The sequence below is a fragment of the Acanthochromis polyacanthus genome, chromosome 2 (assembly GCF_021347895.1).
Source record: "Acanthochromis polyacanthus isolate Apoly-LR-REF ecotype Palm Island chromosome 2, KAUST_Apoly_ChrSc, whole genome shotgun sequence".
NCBI lineage: Eukaryota > Metazoa > Chordata > Actinopteri > Pomacentridae > Acanthochromis > Acanthochromis polyacanthus.
Window position 1 is genome coordinate 7,832,782 of NC_067114.1, and position 20,920 is coordinate 7,853,701.

At 39.2% G+C, this 20,920-nt stretch overlaps 1 protein-coding gene across 1 annotated transcript in view; it reads left to right on the forward strand.

Annotated features, from left to right (window-relative positions):
- Window positions 1-6,988: 6,988 nt before the first annotated feature.
- The window catches only part of LOC110955775 (LIM domain only protein 7-like), a 29,151-nt gene continuing 15,219 nt past the window's right edge, over window positions 6,989-20,920 (forward strand). Inside the window, exons 1-9 of the mRNA XM_051944900.1 lie at window positions 6,989-7,096; window positions 7,255-7,356; window positions 11,184-11,254; window positions 11,778-11,847; window positions 15,934-16,040; window positions 16,531-16,561; window positions 19,046-19,159; window positions 19,239-19,398; window positions 20,577-20,730. Coding sequence (XP_051800860.1) covers window positions 7,043-7,096; window positions 7,255-7,356; window positions 11,184-11,254; window positions 11,778-11,847; window positions 15,934-16,040; window positions 16,531-16,561; window positions 19,046-19,159; window positions 19,239-19,398; window positions 20,577-20,730 — 863 coding nt within the window. The 5' untranslated portion in view covers window positions 6,989-7,042. The remainder of the gene's footprint in view (window positions 7,097-7,254; window positions 7,357-11,183; window positions 11,255-11,777; window positions 11,848-15,933; window positions 16,041-16,530; window positions 16,562-19,045; window positions 19,160-19,238; window positions 19,399-20,576; window positions 20,731-20,920) is intronic.

The following is a 20,920-nucleotide window of genomic DNA, read 5'->3' on the forward strand; positions in this document are numbered from 1 at the left end:
TGTTTTTTATCTGTTTCAGAGGCTGGAAACAAAAGGGGGAGAGGGTATTGGCATTCTGCACAATAAAATCAGGTCAACCAAGTTAGAAAACTACTTTAAGTCCCTTCTTAAAACATACTTTTATTGAAGAACCTTTCCTGATTTGACTTCAGTTTTTATCTCCTTACATAGTTGTTTTCTTTTTTAAAAAAAGTTTCACTCCTTCCAACACTGTGGGTTTTTTATACAGCTGTGCTTTTCTCTGCTATCAGAATTATTACTTTTAGAATTTCTTTCTTGGAGTGAACATATCTTGGCAAATATTTCAAAGGCAATGCCAGTTTAGTCTGCACAATAGCAGAAAAACTCATAGGTGAAACAAATGCAACAGGAAAGATGAAGAAGCTATGGACACATTAGATGTGTTGTGTAGGACCAGATGTTGACATCCCTCCTTGCATACATGAGACACCGAAGACTCTGTGGGATGGTCAAGTGAGTGAGGGCATCATCTGGGTTATCAAGTGGGCACCCTCCTTCATTGGTGTTTTGCTGATTGGCCCGTGACACCTCCAGAGGGTTTAGCAGTGAATCCCAGCGTCACAGGTTTACCCCCTACATGCTATCAACTCGGGCTGCACAGTGGGGTAGTGGTTAGCACTTTCGTCTTGCAGCAAGAAGATCCCCGGTTCAAATCCCGGGATGGGCCTGGGATCTTTCTGCATGGAGTTTGCATGTTCTCCCTGTGCATGCTGGGTACTCCGGCTTCCTCCCACAGTCCAAAAATATGCTGAGGTTAGTTGATTATTCTGAATTGCCCGTAGGTGTGAATGTGAGAGTGATTGTGTCTCTGTATATGTAGCCCTGCGACAGACTGGTGACCTGTCCAGGGTGTCCCCTGCCTTTGCCTTAGTCAGCTGGGATAGGCTCCAGCACCTGCCGCGACCCTAGCGAGGATAAAGCGGTGTATAGAGAATGGATGGATGGATGCTATCAACTCACTTGAAGGCCCAGGTGGAGTCCTTGCTCTTCATCCACAGCCACTGACTTTCTTTTCAGCGCCTTTGGAGAGGTCTTTGATCGCCTACTGGTGGGCCTTCCCGCTTAATCCCATCTCCTGGCTGTCGAGATAGTCTCTGCAGCCTACTTCAATTGGTCAAATCCTTACCTTCCAGCCTCCCTGATTTGCATCGGCAGCAAGCTCCATATACCTCAGCTTCTTGTGCTCATAGGCCTTTTCTACTGAACTCTCCCAGGGCACTGTGAACTCAGTGATGTAAACTTGTCTAAGTGAAGCTGACCATAGCACCAGGTCTGGTCGTTGATTAGTGGATGGGATCTCAGGTGGGAAGCAGAGCTTTTGGTCTAAGTCTACCAGCATCCTCCAGTCGCCAGCCCCTCTCAACTGCCCAGGACGTGGTCCTGAAGTGGTGAGACAGGCTCGACTGTCACCCTTCCGGACAAATGAGAATTAAAAACAAGTGCAAAACATTAGAAATCAGTCTAAGAAGAACAACAAAAACCTGCAATTTACTATCTGTCATCTCGTTGTATCTGATTAACAGTTACAGGTTCATTTTTATCCATTTTATAACAACAGAATTTTTTGCACTTATTCCTTGTAAATGTACTGACAGAGTAACACCTTCAGCATGCAAACCAACCACGATCAAAATGTTACACCTCAGGATGAGACATCACAGAATCACGGTAGACCATTGAAAGTCAGAAAAAAAAAATTCCTGCTATTGTGAATCCACATTTCTTCTTCTTTTTTGGCTGACAGGTTCCCTATAGCAGTGCAACTCTTAAAAGATTAAGGCTCACATGCATATTTGAAAGATCTCTTGAACACCTTCCAAAACAAACTTGTATTATTGCCGTGATCGGGGCAAAGTGATGAATACTCGATTCGAATCTGTGATGCAACAAGAGGAGATTTTACAGTTTTAGTGATAGGTTCATATTTAGCATTTCTGCACAGACATCCTGATAAAGCAGTAGAAAGTTCAAGTAAACAATGCAGACATTCCAGAAAAGCAGTCACATGAATGACAAAAATTGTATTTCCTTAATTATCTGCACAGAAGCTTCACCTGAGAAGTTTCACATCCAAATTTCTTCTAATAACTTTGCTGCTGTAAATAGCAGTCGCTCTAACTGACCCTTGGACAACAACATACAGCAATTACATCCTCAAGTATTTCTGTTGACGAGACTCGAATATATTGATGAGTTCGCTGAGAGCTTCTTCCTTAAACATATCAAAGGACGCGACTACAAAAGCCCTTTAAAGGCAAACGGAGAGACAAAACAAGATCAATCCTGCCTTTTCCCACAAATGCTCCTCTCTCTTTGGTTCTTTTGAGCTGCAGCAGCAGAGCTCCGACCCAGAAGTTACATTAAAATGCAATGATAATTGGAGAATCTCCCCGGTGACTGGCACTGCAGAGGAAGCACTCTCAGTGTTATCCCAGCCCACATCCTGTTGTGATAATGTTTCAGACCTTGGCAGAGACAACACACATGAGGCTCTGGGGAGGAAAGGGCAGTGGAGGTGATGCTAAACAATAAGCCCAAACCATAAGATTAAAGCTGGAAGGGCAATTAAAACCCAATGAAAATTAATGATCGGTCTTTAAAATTAAATTATGTTTCATAGTTCACTAATTAAACACAGATTGATTTGGAGTTAATTTTATTATAACATTTTGTATTTGTCTTTAGATTTCATTCATGGCTATGTCCACTTTAAAAAGAGGAGGACTAGCAATGCAGCTCAGTGACCCAGAGGGGTGAAAATCCACACATTAAATCTGTTCTGATGTGAAAATCTTGTATATGATATGTATCATCTGTAAAAGAATAAGGGCAAGAGAGCACTTTTTAACAGCCAATAAACTCCAATTATTTCTATAGCAAATTACTTTAATTTTTACTTTTTTAAAATACATTTCACGCTATTCACTCACAGTTATGATCATAATCAGCCACCTGAGGACAAGATCGCAACATTCTAGCTGTCAGTTCTTCAGTATAGAATTTTAAATTCCCTCAGTTTATTTTAAACTGAAAAAAAGAGAAAGGCAACAAGTTTATAGGTGACAGCAAGCATATCTGCAGAGTGTGCATATCTCCATGCATACATGGAGGAAGAAATTACAGAGGAAATCATTTTTATAAGCTGTACCACATAAATAAATGCTAATTTTTGTTTCAGTATGCACAATTACCTCTATAAAATATGTAAACAGTACTTGTAAGGGGAGACTTTTGCCTCTCCGTCTGCCTTTAAAGCAGTTCACAGAGGAGCACTGTAGGCAAACCTTCCAGCTAATGATCTCAGATTTAAGCACCAGGATCCTAATGATTCACTAATGTAGTCTCTGCACTAAGTATAACATGGCTACAGAAGCTCTCACTCATTGTGTAAAATAGCCAATATAATACAGTACAGAAGTAATTTGGCTTCGCAGAGAGACCTATCAGGTTGATGCCATGTGTATATGAAGTGAGACTGAAGCTAACTTTGTGGTTAAACCGTTGGAGTAGAACTGTGCAATGCATTTAACACACACACACATATTTCATTTGTGTAAGATGCTACTGAAAAACACGGAAGCAACAAACAGAAAGAGAACTATTAAAGCGCTTTTCTACTGCTTATATTTTAGCAGGTATTATGTTTTGGAATATGTTTTTTTTTCAGAATCAAGCCATAGCTGCAAATTTTAATAAATTCACAAATGTTTTAAGTTAATAATTTTCAATAGCAGAAATTATGCATATGCTAAATGTAAAAAAACCAAACATGCAGTTCTGTTTAAGAAAATACACTTTTAAAGTAACCCAGCACCAGTGACAAATAATTTAAATAACCGATGATTTTATAATTGCGTTCAAAAACTGTATATATGAACACTTTATGTAATCATTAATCCATCACATTGTGCTAACAGACCTTTGCATCAACAAGACAGTCATCAAAAATAGCCACGACAAAGTTAAAATATGCTAATAGATATTTATGTTCTCTAAATATTCAAAGCTTTTTATACTTGTATGAGTTTGAATCATTTGGTTTTCAATTCAAACTCTGCACGGAAAATAATGGAAACCAGATGAGCGGTTGATGTTGCTTTCATTGATAACAGCAACGATAGTGGACATAATTGAAAACTGAGCATTCTAAGCAGCATCACATTACTCTTCACCTCACTTTGGACCAGACCCAGGGGAACCGATAAATGGAAAATATGGGAAGGAACTGCTTCATGTGAAGCAAATCAGATTGTCGTCACTGTCCATTTCACTCTGCCCATAACCCCTCCACGCAACCTCCCCACCCACCAAATGACGCATGCACATGCAGAGTTACAGCATCACCTACTGGCACTCGAATGCAATTTGACAATTACTATTTCCTCAGCTCTGATAAGCTGATGTATTCATAGGAAACTGTAGCACACGTAAAATGAAAAGCGTTTAATCTCTGTACGCTTTTCTGTCTCTCTCCTTATTTTTTGTACATTTCCCTTTTTTAACTCTTCAGGCTCATTGTTAGACTTGTTCCTTCTCACAGATAAGATAATGAAAAAGAAATTGCTGGCTGAGAGAACAGAGGTGATGGACGTGTCTTGCAATTCAGAGAGACTTGGTGCACAAAAAAGTGATACTGAACAAACAAACAAAAAGTAAAAAGAAATGAAATGTTACATAGGTTATCATAACTCAGTTTTTTTACACAGCACGTTTGCATCTCTTTTTAATATCACTTAATATAAATCTATGAATGAAAAGAGCCTTTATTGCACATAACATTGTGCACATTACTCAAAATACTAATATATGCATTTTACTGGGAACTGCTGTTGTTCAGTGTATAATCACTGAATATTAGAGTTAAAGATTGCAGCTTTTTAGGCTTTATTTTAACCTGTCTGTCAAATAGGTGCTCTTGAATAAACACAATGAATGTATCATGATGTATTATCTGCAGAATTTGAACAAATCCTCACAGAAGTAAGGATATTGTTTGCACTGTTGTAGCTTATGAGCTGCTCACAGTTGGGTTGACACTGACAAATTATATTCCTCCTCCAATCAGCGGATCAGTATGTGCAGCAAACCTTCACGCATAATAGGGATGATGAGCAGGCCTGTCTCCTCAAGTGCGTCTCTCTTTTGGTTTCAAGATCAAGTAGCAACACATGTGCAGGGATGATGCGGTGCTATTTGCCTCAGCTGGGGAAGCTCAGAAGAAAAAACTGCGATTGAGATCTCACATAAAGCCCGAACATGTCAGGAATATAACAACCCCAATAGGCAGCACAAAAAGGTGAACAGAACCCTTCTCACTTAAACACCACTGTGAATTCTCAGACGTGCAGAGAAGGGGAAGATTCTGCAAGTGTCCTCCTTGAGGCTTCTAAGTGTCCTCTTGTTTTCAGAAATGATTGGAAAATGGTTGAGGAGCATCTGTTGATGTGTCGTTGAGTATATTCTAAAGATGTCTGATGTGTTTGTTTAACAGCGCGTAACTACTTTTATAACATTTCTGAATATTAAGGACTCTCATTCTCCCATTTAATACTTGCAAAAGTGAGTCAGAGGATTTAGGATTGAAGCGAGAAAAAAGGAGATAATCCCTATTGTTCTGTTGGAGTATCAGGTGGTGCAGGAAATTATCTTTTAATTTCCCAGGTTTAGCTAATAAGTTGAAGGTGTGTGAAGATTATTGATTCACATAATGTTCTTTCTTCTTAATGGGTATCTCATTAAATTTTCTACAGTGTCCTACACCTCTGCACCTCATTTTACTTTACAATTATGTGATTCCATCACTGCCCTTGTTCCCTATATGCTGTGGTGCAGCTCCTTGGGCATTTGGCAGGAAATTGGATTGGAGTAAGCATGTGCTGTAATACAAGATGAGGCCTATCCTCCAGGTTCTCATTATGCTTTCAGATGTGTAGAAAAATCGCAAAAGAAAAACTATTTTCTATTCATAGACAAATGCAGTTCATGTGTGAAAGCGAAATTGTCCCAGGCTATCCTTCATCACTTGAGAATAAAAGGTGAGCGAGTGAAGAAGAGTCCCGCCCATGAAGCATTTTGTCATGTGATGCCTACTGAGTCAAGCTGCTGCTGTCTTTTACAGAAGATGGACAGAACACATGGAGATATGTGAACCAAAGAAGAAAAAGTGGATTGTTTTATGTCTGTGTCTGTAGCTCTTACAAACTTTCCCTTTTACACATTTGCCATTGCAATGTTCACCATCTTTTGAACTCAGTGGGTTATATGACTTACATGTCACACACCATAATGGTGGTTGTAAGGTCAAACTGCAGACGGACGAGAAACAAAAGGAAAACCTCAACCCTTGAGCTCTACAGTGAGGGGAGGTCATTTTCCTGGCATGGGTGTCCATAGAGCAAACTGTCAATGCAATCCAATTTAATATGTGTCTTAGAGGTTGACAATACCTCCATCCATAGTGCACAAACGGTCATCAGATGTTTTATTGAGTATAAAAATGAGGTGAATCATATGCTTTGGCCTTCAAAGCCACCAAGTGTCTACCTAGTTGAACATCTATGGGACAATTTGGACAAGTCCTCCACTATAATCATCTAAACACTAAAGGGTGAATAGCCCACAATTTAATTCATTCTCATCCATCTTTGTCTTTATTCCAGCTTTTTCTACTTTTATTCACAATTTTGTTGTGTTTCTGAATGACATGATACATTCCCTCTCCTTGGGCGTTACCTGTGTGTTTCAAGGTTGCTAAAACAAACTTGCCGTGCCTTCTGCAGCCTCGTTCAAGCATCCATTACGCTCTGTGCGTCTGGCACCTTTACGTACAGTGTCGTTGCGCTAACAGGCCACCAGAGGGTTGATGAGCCTCTGCAGATCTTCCTCCTGGCTCCTCTCGGTTTCACTTCACTCTAAAAACTTTTTGTAGTTCTCAGTGGGCGGAGACCTTCAACCAATAAGCGGAACTTGTCCGTGATGGAAAGTCATTGGCAGAAGTGAGCAGTGTCCAGTGATAAACCGAATGTCAATTAGGGAAGAACTGCCACCGGTGTGCAGCGACGTCCAGGTGCGCAAGGTGACCAAACCAGCTGCTGTTTAAGAATATCTGTGTGTTTTTAATCAAACTGCATGACTTTCCTTATGTTTGCTGACTTTGATTGAACTTATTTGCCGGCTCATGGCGCGCTTTGTGTTTAATTGAACCAAATGTTGCCTCCTTTTCTCTTCCATCAGAGTCGTGCCATTTTGCTTGTTGAGAAGATTAAGATGGAGTGGCGCCAGCAGACCAGTGTCAGCTGTGCGGACGCGTTCAGCGAGGCTCAGCGCTGGATTGAGGTACACGGTTCACTTTAATCACTGTTTTTTTCCCTTTCTCTCTCTCTTCTTAATTTGTTCCAGAGATGTGCAGCCGTTTGCTGCTCCTTTTCACGTATTCCTCTGCTAATAGATGTGAAGATTTGGTCATTTAGCCTGTTGTGGATGAAGGGAATGTTTTGTGGAAGTCAGCTCAGCCATGAAAAGTCACCTTTGTGCATTTGTGCAGTTCATACTTATATTTTAGTTAATAAGTCGCTCTTAAATCCAAAGTGAGGCCAGTTTACAGGCTTATCTTTGAGTCAACATGTAAATCAAACCATGATAAGACTTAGGTAAGAGTTTGTCTCCTGTCTAACTGAGAATCCTCTGCTGTTCAGACAGAAATAATTTGACTGCAGGGCTTCAGAGGGAAATTCAAATGGAGGTGAAAGTTAGATAATTGGTTAATATTTAAAATGAATAAAAATGACTGCATGCCTTCTACTGTGAGGTCTGGCTACTGCTACCTGAGAGGATGTTTTGCAGGAGTTAAATCCTGCACCAGCTCTTTGCACATGACTGTGGCACACGGCGTTTCTCATGCATCCCTTTTGTTGTGGAGGATGTGGTTTTATAGCACAGCGAGGGTTGGTGCTGCTTCTGTCTGGGCTCTGTACAAGTTGCAATATTTAAATCACAACCAATGAATACGACTTGTAGGCTGCAGGCCACTGAATTTAGACCAACTCCAAATGGGACTATTAATGTCACTTGTGTCTGAGTAGATCATTATGAGAATTTTGTCCACAGCTCTCCTGGCAGAATGCCCATGCCAATTTCTACCAGTCTATTTTCCCACACTGATGGTTGAAAGATTGGGTGATGAGGTGTGTGTGTGTGTGTGTTAGACAGGAGGGAAGCAAGGCATGCTGCTTTTAAAGGGTGTCATCGACTCTTCCTTGCACCACATCACAATACGAATGTGTTTGCACTAATATTCCCAGCTACAGGATAACAAGCTTCCATAATATCTGACCTTCCATATTCATCATTAGCACCACACCAGCCGCAATTACTTAGAAATATTTGCTTAATGCTTACTGGACTCGAGGAGCCATAAGACTGGATCGGCCTCTTCTACGTTATATAAGCAGGCAATTTAGTTTGCAACACTGTTTTAGAATAATGCCCATCAGTTCCTAAAAAAAAAAAAAAAAAAGGAAAACACAGTTCTTTAAATTTAACTATCCTGCAACCAAGAATTGTTACCGTTACTTATTAGTTTTACGGTTAATTGTATTGTCTGTGTAAGGTCATGTGTGGAATTAATAGTTTCAAACCTTCACTTTGGAAAACCTACAGCCGACAAATGTTTGTTTTTGCTCAGTTTCGTTGCAGACTAATTTAATGCTGTTTTTTTTTTTTTTTTTTTTTTTTTTTTTTTTACCCTGGGTGATAAAATTAATTCATTTGATCCTTTAGGAGTTCAGAAACTCTCTTTAACAAATGAAGCAGTCTGGAGAAGTTTGAAAGCCGCACTTAAGAACATGATGTTTAAATTCATTTTAATCTGTGGTTTCTTAGGGGCTGTTGTGGGCTTTCTTTTTTTTTGAGATGACCAATTAAAGTTTGCTGCTACTGAACAGACAGTACAGCACAGTACCACATTGTGTTGTAGTGTGTTAACCTTGCATTGTTTGTCTGATTCCACTGAGAAGCATCCACTCCATGCCCAGTGCCCAGCTCTACTAAAAACGAATTGTGATTGTGGATTCCTGGGGGGACTAATTAGTGAGAAGAATAGCCTTTTGGGACTCTCTGTTAGTTATGGAGCCGAAACTTAATAGTCCCATTTTTATGTCCTCATTACAACCCCCCCCCCCCCCCCCCCCCCCCCGGCGCCTTGTGCTTGTTCCTGCCGTGTACAATCATTTAGGTTATGTTGTGTTCTTTGTTTTGACCAAAAACATCTTTTGAATGTTTGTGGGAATACTCGTCTGCATACATTTTTTTATGGCTTTTTGTGCTCTTAGATATTTTGTGATTATTTGCTTTTATGCTGCAGCTGGAGAAATTTTGGGAGCTATTTGAGGCAAAAATCTTAATGATACCCAACTTACTTAATTCACTGTGTTTAGTTTCATAGTCTACAGAAATAATGGAATGCATGCATTATGAACTAAGAGATTATTTCTAATTAAGTTCAACCAGAACTATATTTTCCTTGAGATAGCTGTGTTGTTTTGCTAATTACCGCTGGACAGCTTTATATTAGCAGCAGAGCATAAAGGGCCAACTCCTCCTCCTGCTCTCATGAGGACAAACTCTGTTGTAACCTTTACTGAAACATATCTTTCTGTCTATATTTATGGCTACTTATCAACTAATAGGCAATGATCCCAAACTTTGCAACCAGCCCTGCCTGTTGGTCCTTTGTGTGCTGTTGAAAGTTTAATTTAACGGCTGTTAGTCGGACATCTTAAGTCATGTAAGTTGCAATGAGCTGCAGTTCTTCATGAAACTTGTTCAAACACATTCCCCAGCACTAGGGATCAACTTATATGGGATTTTTCAGGGCTGATGCCACTTATCAATAATCAGGAAAGGCTGTTAAGCAATATACATTGAATAGCAGGGACTATGTCAATCAAAACTAGGCTTTTTTCATTAATAATGATTAGAATAGCTAAATATGACCACTGGCATTGGGAGTGCTGATGTCGGCACATCACAGGTTGCAAGAATGCTCTGTTCAGTTTACTGTGAAATCAGCTGACTGAGATTGAACAGTTTGTCTATTGTTATGTTGTCTGTTCTTCTTGGATTTGTTCATCTTTAAATGTCCTATCACTTTGATTGCCCAGTAAGGCCCAGATCTTTACATAATATTTGTCATTGTTTTCCAGACACTATTTCTGGCAATAATCTGTGGCTGGCTTCTTGCTGAGCTGCTCACAGTTGGTGTAGCCTTAGTCAGCGTTAAGTAGCTAATTTCCAACAGCGATTACTTGAATTCCTTGCTCAGTTGTTGTATGTTGTCTCTGCTGGAGAGACAATTCTATGATGAAAGAGTGACCGCAGACAGAGGCAGCAGATCCAAAGTAGTACATATGATTTATGGATAATCTGTTAATACAAAATAAGATGCAGAAAATTGGTAAAATGCCAAATATTAGCCCCGGTAATCCAGTTTGTCAGTCCTCATACAATCCACACTGTTTATAGGGACTTGCGAGTTGGCTGGAAGCATCTATAGACTGCTCATCTCGCACAGCCAGATCATTCTGCGGCACAGAATGGTCTGACTGCACCTCATCTTCATCCTGCTGTAGGGGGAAAGTACTGGCTTTTTACAAGTTAAACCAGTCGGTCGTCTTTGTTGGAGCTAAGCCAGAGATGTAGCAACAGTGTCCTCTCAAAACACTGACAGGTGAACCATTTTGGCACATTTGCACAACTGGCCAAAAAACTTAGCAAAAGTTGAAATTTTCAGTGTGAAGGTGTTAGCCTAGAGGTTATGTGATAATTCTGAAAGGGTAACATAGAGAAGAAAGCTGCCACTTGAATACAATATTACAGTACTTGAGCATCCTACTAGTCATTTAGTGTGGACAGCACTTAAGATGTGATAGTTTGTCAAATGTGTGCATGCAAATATAACTACACTTGTGCATATCCTATCGCAGTGTCAGTTTTATTGTGTGGAGAAGTGCTTATCACCTTTAAGTTGTTGGAGATGTCTGACGTCCAGCTGTGTGTTTGAAAGCTCTGAAAGACGTCAATCTCACCAGTGAAGTACAAAAAGCAAAGAAACTTAAAAGCAGTACTGGTCAATGAATAAACCAAATGGTGTTTGTTTACTGCAGGAAGTGACTGGAAAATCATTCGGTTCAGAAAACTTCCGCGCCGCCTTAGAGAATGGGGTCCTGCTTTGTGAGTGAGTAATGATGTGTTTTTCAACTTTAATGAGGTCACGCTTCTATCTCAAAGAATCAAAGTCGACATGAATTATCATGCAAACCTGTGATTAGCCGTCAGATAACACTTTTCTGTACAACAGCTTTTTGTTTCTTTGTCATCTTCTGGGGAGCTTAAGTCATTTTCTACAAAGCACGCTCCAAATACATGCTGACTTTAATAACATCAGCTAATGGTTACACAAAAGCAATGAGGCGAACAAGACATTTGTAAAACAGTAAAAACTAGCATGCAAGTCCAAAAGTCAGATATAATAGTTGGGTCAAAGCTTGAGTTTCTTTTAAGATACATTCTTGATTTTTTTTATTTTTTTTATTTTTTTATGTAATCTCTGTTGAAATTTAAATTCAAGATTATGGATTCCCACTTCTCTTGAGGAGTGGAACCCTGCTGATACTGTGTATAGATGCTGGTTATCAGATACATGCATTAAAGTTGCAATATTTCTAATCTCTTTGCTAATTTATTGTTTACACTTCTAGCCTAATCAACCAGTTGAAACCTGGCATCATCAAGAGAGTGAACAGACTTTCTACTCCCATCGCCGGCCTGGTGAGTGTTAGACGTTACACTTTAGCCATCTGATGCATGCGCGCGTGTGTTTAGTCTGGATACATAAGAAAATAAGATGACACCTGCTAGCCAGGAAGTGTTGACACATTGTGTGGTTTCCTGTTAAAGGCACAGCGAGAGACGCTTTGAATAAACCTGAAACTGCATTTCAGTGCGACAGTCTAACTGCTGATATGAAATTTTTTATTTTTATTGGACATCAATGCAAATGAAGACTTTTTTTTTTTTTTAGTTATTTATTTTAGCTTCGGGCTGTGATTCAATGGCTTCATACAAGTATAATTGCCAAAACTGCCCAAAGCAAGAGCAGGGAAAGATCAATTGCAGCCTCCCATTAGGGGCCAATAAATAGATGGAGCCCAACAGTGGATGCTTGACTGGTGGTGATGGTGAGATGTGAGATGCAGAGGCAGCCTAGAGTCAGCAGTTACTATGAGAGCCTAAAGGGTCATATTTGTGGTTTTGCACGTTAATCATGCATTTAATCTATATACTAAAAATTAAAAGCATGCTTTAAATGAATGCTTATATTTAACTAAGGTGGCAATATTGAGTTTCTGCCCTTGAAATATCCATTTAAGTAAGCACAGAATAAATACCCTCCAGCTTTCAGCGGCATTGTTAATTACAGTGTCTGTTTATCTTATTTCAGGTCAATTTATAGTATTTCTGTGTAGGAGTTGGAACTGTCATACATTACAAAAATGCAAAGTTTGCTACAGAAGGTTGCTGAAGCATTTTCTGACCAACCCTCCCTACTTAAGTGAGGGCCTATAGTTATAGTGCAACTAAATTGATTTACTGTTGTCAAAAATCACGGTGGGTTGTAGAAGTAGCTATGGTCTTTTGTGAACAATCAGCCAAGCACAGTCTGGTATTGTTGAGCTATGTCATCTGTTCTCACCACTGAGCTTAAAATAGAGATTTGATTGAAATGGATAAAATTGATTGTGATTGGCTTGGATCAAGTACAACGGATGAATTGGTATAAAATGAGGCAATTTAGCCAGCTAACAAAGGTACAGAAAGTAGACTGGTGCCTTTTTTATTTTCTAAGCAACAGACTAAAACTGATATTATTTTAACACCCAGCATGTTGAAGCAGAGCAAGTGTGATTTGTACAGTCAAATTAGCCAGTTCCCATAATTAATCATCATCATTACTATAGCTAATAAAACCTGCTGCAGACTGTGTTGTTCAGTTTCACAGATAATTATTGATATATTTTAGGAATTGATCACAGCAGGGATTGCATTTGAGAAATACTGCAAGAGTCAATATATAATTGAGGGACTTTTGAAGTCCATGGAATATATCTTGTGTATGTTTTTCTGAAAAGCAAAAGAAACTGTTTTTTATCTTCATTATGCTCATGTCTTTATAAATACCAAATTTAATAATTATGGAAACGATCACTCATTAATAGAAAACTGCCTGGATAGCACTAAAATGTCAAGTAAATAACCATGTGAATTTAATAACAACCACCTTCTAATTAGCTAAACAGTAATACAATTATTTAGAAATTGTTTTGTTCTTTTTGAGTTGAGATAATCATGACAGTTCTTTTTTGACAATACATCAATTTTATATGGAAAATAACAAATTGTCTGTGTCCGAGAAATCACTTTCAACTAAGTTACCCATTACAAAAACACCCCTCAAGGAAGTGTGTTAATTCCAGATCACATGACCTGCTCCACATGTCATTTCCTCCTGAAGAAAAGACTGGCCAGACTCCAAGGCTTTCTTAGTTATTTAATATAAAGTAGTGTGTGAGTCAAGTGTGGATTCATGGCATGTCAACAAGTTTACTACAATATCTTTATAATTAACTTTTAATTTCAATCATTTTACTCAGTTATGATATTTAGAAGCATCTTTGTGTAAAAATGCCATGTGGTGTTTGGTTATAGGTGGCCATGTTGATTTTAGGCCTGAAAACAGCAAAAATGTCAACTAGGATACCTGTCTACTATGTTACAAAAAGTCCCGCTATTATATAGTTTCACTTCTTTTCATATATTGACCCATTTCTTTGCTTTAGGTTAGGCAGATTCAATTGTGCAAAGTTAGTGGTGGCATTTTGCAAACTCACCCAACATTAAGATAAGATGAACTTCACTGATCTCTTGCCAGATACCCTTACATGTTACAGCAGATATATAAAAACGAAGCATGGGAGAAGCAAGATAAGAAATGCAAAAGTACAATATGGCTAAGAACAATGATATAATAAAGACTATGTGCACCTTTAACATGTACAGATGAGGCATGATGAACTTATATACACACGTGGACAAAATTGTTGGTACCCCTCAGTTAAAGAAGGAAAAACCCACAATTCTCACTGAAATCACTTGAAACTCACAAAAGTAACAATAAATAAAAATTTATTGAAAATTAAATAATCAAAAACAGCCATTACTTTTGAATTGTTGATTAACATAATTATTTAAAAAAACAAACTAATGAAACAGGCCTGGACAAAAATGATGGTACCTCTATAAAAGATTGAAAACTATTTGACCAGAGTGACATGATTAACTCAGGTGTGTCATTTAATTGACATCACAGGTGTTTCCAAACTCATAATCAGTCAGTCTGCCTATTTAAAGGGAGACAAGTAGTCACCCTGCTGTTTGGTGAAAAGGTGTGTACCACACTGAACATGGACAACAGAAAGCGAAGGAGAGAATTGTCCCAGGACATCCGAAAAAAAATGATAGACAAACATCTTAAAGGTAAAGGCTATAAGACCATCTCTAAACAGCTTGAAGTTCCTGTGACAACAGTGGCTCATATTATTCAGAAGTTCAAGACCCACGGGACAGTAGCCAACCTCCCTGGACGTGGCCGCAAGAGGAAAATTGATGACAAATTGAAGAGACGGATCGTTGGAATTGTATCCAAAGAGCCCAGAGCAACCTCCAAAGAAATTAAAGGTGAACTCCAAGGCCAAGGTACATCAGTGTCAGATCGCACCATTCGTCGTTGTTTGAGCCAAAGTGGACTTCATGGGAGACGACCAAGGAGGACACCACTGCTGAAAAAAACTCATAAAAAAGCCAGACTGGAATTTGCAAAAAATGCATGTTGACAAGCCACAAAGCTTCTGGGAGAATGTCCTTTGGACAGATGAGACCAAACTGGAGCTTTTTGGTAAGGCACATCAACTCTATGTTCATAGACTCAAAAACCAAGCATACGAAGAAAAGAACACTGTCCCTACGGTGAAACATGGAGGAGGCTCAGTAATGTTTTGGGGCTGCTTTGCTGCATCTGGCACAGGGTGTCTTGAAAGTGTGCAAGGTACGATGAAATCTGAAGACTATCAAGGCATTCTGGAGAGAAATGTGCTGCCTAGTGTCAGAAAGCTTGGTCTCAGTCGCAGGTCATGGGTCTTCCAACAGGACAACCATCCAAAACACACAGCCAAAAACACCCAAGAATGGCTGAGAGAAAAGCGTTGGACTATTCTAAAGTGGCCTTCTATGAGCCCAGATCTGAATCCCATTGAACATATGTGGAAGGAGCTGAAACATGCCATTTGGAGAAGACACCCATCAAACCTGAGACAACTGGAGCTGTTTGCTCATGAGGAGTGGGCCAAAATACCTGTTGACAGCTGCAGAACGCTCATTGACAAATACAGAAATCGTTTAATTGCAGTGATTGCCTCAAAAGGTTGTGCAACAAAATATTAAGTTATGGGTACCATCATTTTTGTCCAGCCCTATTTCATTAGTTTGTTTTTTTAAAATAATTATGTTAATCAACAATTCAAAAGTGATGGCTGATTTTGATTATTTAATTTTCAATAAATTTTTATTTATTGTTACTTTTGTGAGTTTCAAGTGATTTCAGTGAGAATTGTGGGTTTTTCCTTCTTTAACTGAGGGGTACCAACAATTTTGTCCACGTGTGTATGGGTATGTACAGGAATGACAAACAGTATATGATAGCAGAAAGTGACATCTGATTCTCCGTTTTTTTTTTTTTTTCACCGTTTCTTCTGTCTTCAACTTGTTCCCTTTGCTGTCCCTGTGACTCTGATACTTCAGGATAATGTCAGTCTTTTCTTGAAAGCCTGTGGGAAACTGGGACTGAATGACTCACAGCTGTTTCATCCGGGAGACCTGCAGGACCTGTCTACTCGCGTCACACTCCGGTAAAGTTGTCTTCAACAAGACGAAGTGAAGATACGAACTTGTGTGCTAACGCAGTTTGTTTTTCAGTAGTTGATCAAAAACATCAGCAGTGTCTGAAACATATTTTCAGAATTGGCTGTGCTTAGTGCTTTTTGCACTCTCTTCAATACTTGTACTTGCACATGTTAACAGAATATGAATGAGCTGCTTTGCATTGATAAAGTTATGAAATTTGCCTGACAAGTTTTGCATTAACATGAGCAGGCAGCCTGGTCGCTGTAAAACTCGATAAGTAGCTGATTAGTAGAGGTTTGCAAATGAGAAAGCTTGAGATATTTCTGAGTTGTGCTGTTTTCCTGAACAGCTCTCTGTCTGGCTGTCATTTATTGCTTTTTTTTTTTTTTTTTTTTTAAGTGGTGCAACTGTGTGCACAGTCATAATGCAAATTGCAAAAAGAGAGCCATCACTCTTTTACTCAGGCATTTATTTCTGTCTTTACTTTCTTCTTAGGCGAGATGAAGGCACCAGACGACTCAAAAATGTAAGTTTATGTGTATTCCTCTATCATTCATGTATTTTCTTGGTTGTCTCTCTTGGACAGCGTGTTATAAAACCTTAAGGCAGCCGTGTCCTGCTCTACTTCACCCGGTAACACTGAATTTACTTGCATGTGCGATACTCGGTGGTCAACATACTATTTATCAACCCAATTACAAGTAGCTGTAGGGCAAAGATTGTAGCTCCTGATGCTGCTGCCAGAATCCCATCAGCATCAAGACTCATCCAGAATCAGAGTGATGATGGTTAAGGGGGTTGTTTTTGTTTTGAGTTTGAGCCATATCCCAATAATCTTGCACTTACCCACTGGTTACTCTGTGCCGAAATGCACTCCTGGATTTTGTTTTTACTTCTTAAACTGTATCTGTGGTGAGTAGTGTGTGTATGGAACATGCGAGTACTGTATATGTGCACTGCTGGTATTTTTACATGTTTCCAAGCTTATCAGCATGTTTGGTTATCTGGGTAGCCTCATTTGAATCGCACAATAGCTGAAAGCTTGAACTTGGTAATGAGGCTGTTCGTCAGTGCTCTCTCTCTCTCCCTTAAATGGGTGTCGCCTTTTTCTTTGAATTAACCAATTAGGGTCAATTTGCTCCCATTGAAATCCAGTTTTTTCCCATTCAGGTTTCCAACCAGATGCACGAATAGTTGAAACTGAGTTATTCATACAATACATTCTGAACACGCAAAACTGAGCACAGGACTGTTGTTAGTATATGGCAGTCATGATGCCAGTGCACCCACTCCACCACACCCCCTCAAAAGATTAGTCAGATTGAAGATGTTTGTTTTGAAGGGACATTATTTAACCTTAATCAGCTTAATTATTATTGTTTAGCCAAGCACATGAATTCTTGGCCCATTTATATCCTTTATTTTCCTGTATTCAACCCTGGAGGTCCAGTCAGCCCAACTCTTGTCTGCATTAAACCAAAAGCTGGTCAAACCTTTAAGAGTTTGCACAAAAACAAACCATAACATAAAAACATGGATGAATTAAGACCCTTTTGTACATGTGCATCTCTTTGTATTGTTCAGAGCTACAGTATGCACAGCATCTGCGATAAAGCAGCCAAATTCATTAATATTGCTGTTGGAGCAAATATAATTGCACAATGATCAGTGTTTACACACATTGTTTAGTATTGTGTGCATTGTTTGAACGATTATGAATCTATCCCTCTTACTTTATTCATATCTAAAATATAAAGTTTTCTTGCAAAACATTGATGGTAAGACTTTGAGTTACTTAATGGCTCCTGCAGAATATAGATAGCCATACATGGAAAATATCAAATTAACCTGTGATGGCCTGTTGTGTACAGTGAAATGATTCCCTTTTCATAGCATAGATGGCCTGTTATTACCAAATGATGAATGCATGCTGTCCTGTGCTTACGACTGACATGAGCTCTCGTATTTTCTCAGCTTTTGCAGCTTAGGGGGAACTTAAAGTGGTTCGGGCAGGTTTAAATGACCACCAGAACTACATATTCTTGAAAAACCACATATTAGGCTGATCACAGATGTGTGTTGAAGTCAGGTTAGGTGCACTGAAGACAAATATTGGTCTGGTCAAATGCTGCACTTCCCATTTCATTTAAAACACTGTTGTGTTGAGGCCAAACTGAACTGCATCGCAAACCACTCATCTCTAAATTACCCAACAGGGCGGCACTTGTTGTGCAAATCACATCATTTTTCCATAACGATCATTGTTACCTTGTTACAATGTCAGTAACCACTGACAGTAGCTGAAATTTGTAGATAATGTCAGTATCAGTGAATGCTTTCACTGTTCCTGAAAGGTAAAGCTGCTACAAAGGCTGGGAAATCTATAGAGACAATTACATAGGACTGGAAACTATCTGAGTTGAACTGTGATGGCTTTAACATACAGATTTACTTTTGCAATGGAGAGAGGCTGTCCTTCAAAACCATATCCTTCATCTCAAGGCACATGAGAAATAAATCATGTCTAAAATGCTTTAGCTGCTGAGAGATCTATAGTCAGGTGCATAAATATTTGGACATGGGCACAATTTTCAGCATTTCAGCTCTGTACACCACCACAAAGGATTTTAAATGAAGCAATCAAGATGTGTGCCAACTTTTAGCTTTAATTTGAGGGTAATGGTGTAAGAATTACAACACATTTTCTATGTGCCCTCAACCTTAAGGGATCAAAAGTAATGAGACAAACTAACATTCATTGATCAAATAGTCACTATTAATATTTGGTTGCTAATCCTTATCACTCAATGATAGTCTGGCGTCTCGAACCCATACACATCACCAGTGGTTAAATGTATGTGTCTTATTGTCAACAGTATTCAGTACCAAGGAACCACTTCTGAAGGCCATGTGCCTCGGTAGAAACTATTTGTTGCTGATCCTGTGGGTAAAGTACATCATATGGTGCTGGTGTAGACAAAAAACAAAGTTGTTTTCCATTCTTCTTCAGGTTCTGATTACAATCTACTGGTTGGGTCGTAAGGCTCACTTGGATGCATTCTACAGTGGCCCCCAGCTTAATTTCAAGGCCTTCGAGGGGCTGCTAGGTTTGGCCTTGTCCAAGGTAAGATGCTCTTCTAGGCTTTTAACAGCTGTAGTACTTTTATTTTCTTCCCCACATTAAACCTGCCTTTAAAAACCAGGCTCTGGATGAGGGAAGCAATGTGAAAGACGGTGGATACAAAGAGAGTCAGTACCCAGAGAGGGAGGAATGCCACAGCATGAGGTCGAGCTATAAGAGAGGGAAGTCTGTGGACAGCATTGACTTTCTGGACTCCAGGGCTCTGCGATCAAACAGGGAAGGTATGTTTGTGCCTCTTCTGTGGCATCTCTAGTCAGTAATTTTGGCATATCCTGCAGGCCTTGCATCCCATGCTGCTCAAATTTTGAGAAAACCCATTGTGCTTGGCTATAAAACATTGTGCTTGGCTATAAAACATTGTGCTCGAAAAGTTATAGTACATCAGTTTGTGAAATTGCCTAGTAATTGGTGACTGTGGCTGAGTGGCACATTTTTCTTTTAGCTTTGAGCTTCATCTGTATTTATTTGCACCTATGCAAAAGATGCAAATTGAATCATACATATACATCAGAAAATGTGTCAAATGCACAAAGAATCTGATCAGGAAGCTCTTCAACGCACATCTTCATCTGCTAGAAGATGAGAAAAAATGAGAAGATGGCGTACACTGGAAACATTACTATCACAAAATTATTCCATGACATTAAAGTTAAACTAGTTAATACAGTTTACAAAGTGATATTTGAGAGGATTCATGAGGACAAAAATCTATCAAGAGCCTTAATGAAGAAGTAATAAATCAATGTAGATGTTTTTCATAGTCTCGTAGGGACTTCAAAGGAAGAAATGAATAAGAATTAACTATCAATAAAATTTGAATTTAAAGTATTATGCTTGAAGTTTTTTTGGATGCGCTATGATATTGTAGTGTACTGCAAACTAAACCTACTCATATTGTTTCTGTAGAAATCAACCTGCTGCTGTCAATCTTCCCAAAAATAAATGCATTCATCAGAAACTCATGAATCCCAATAAGCTGACAATTCCATAGGCAGCCACATTATTGCACTCAATCAAACTAATTTTGTTGGATCAACAACATTGTGAGCTGCTGATCCTCTTATCTCAGTGTGTCATTTGTCTGCATGCGGTCGTGCCTGGCTCAGTGCGCGTCAGTGAAGGATTGTGGAAAGTTCCACACTGTGGTGATAAAACTGTGTGTGAGAGATGGGAGAGGGTAGAATACCTCAGCCTGGTGCTCCCTGAAGGCTTGGCTGTGTGAAGGCTCACTGATCCAAGAAAGGTTTCTGTTATTCTCTATCGCACAGCCTTCTTCCTTTTTCTGTTAACCACTATAGATTCTTCACAAGTTTTTTTTTTTTTTTCAGTTTAGGTTTTGTTTCAGCTCTAAATGCACCTTCTGTGTTGCTTACTTTCCATGTATCTGTGCAATCTCCAGGTCTTGGAAGTGACGCAGAAGCTGAGCAGGTGTTTAAAATGGAGAACATGCAGCCCTCAGCCCACCAAAACAAAGGCTATATCCCACCACCGATGCTTCGAAGAAAGCAAGGACGGGAGGAGACTGGAAAGGGCTGCGAGAGTCCACTCCCCAGGTACTGCATCTGTGTTGGCTACTGTTCACAGAATGTTCCCACGCTGATACTAACTCACTTATCCATAGCTGACCTTTGAGAAAAGAGCATTTACCATCATTGTCAATACTGATTTGTCTTTTCTTTTTACCTTACATCTGAACATATGTATAGATTAGAGTGCAGTTGTGGTTAAAAAGGTTAACATCTT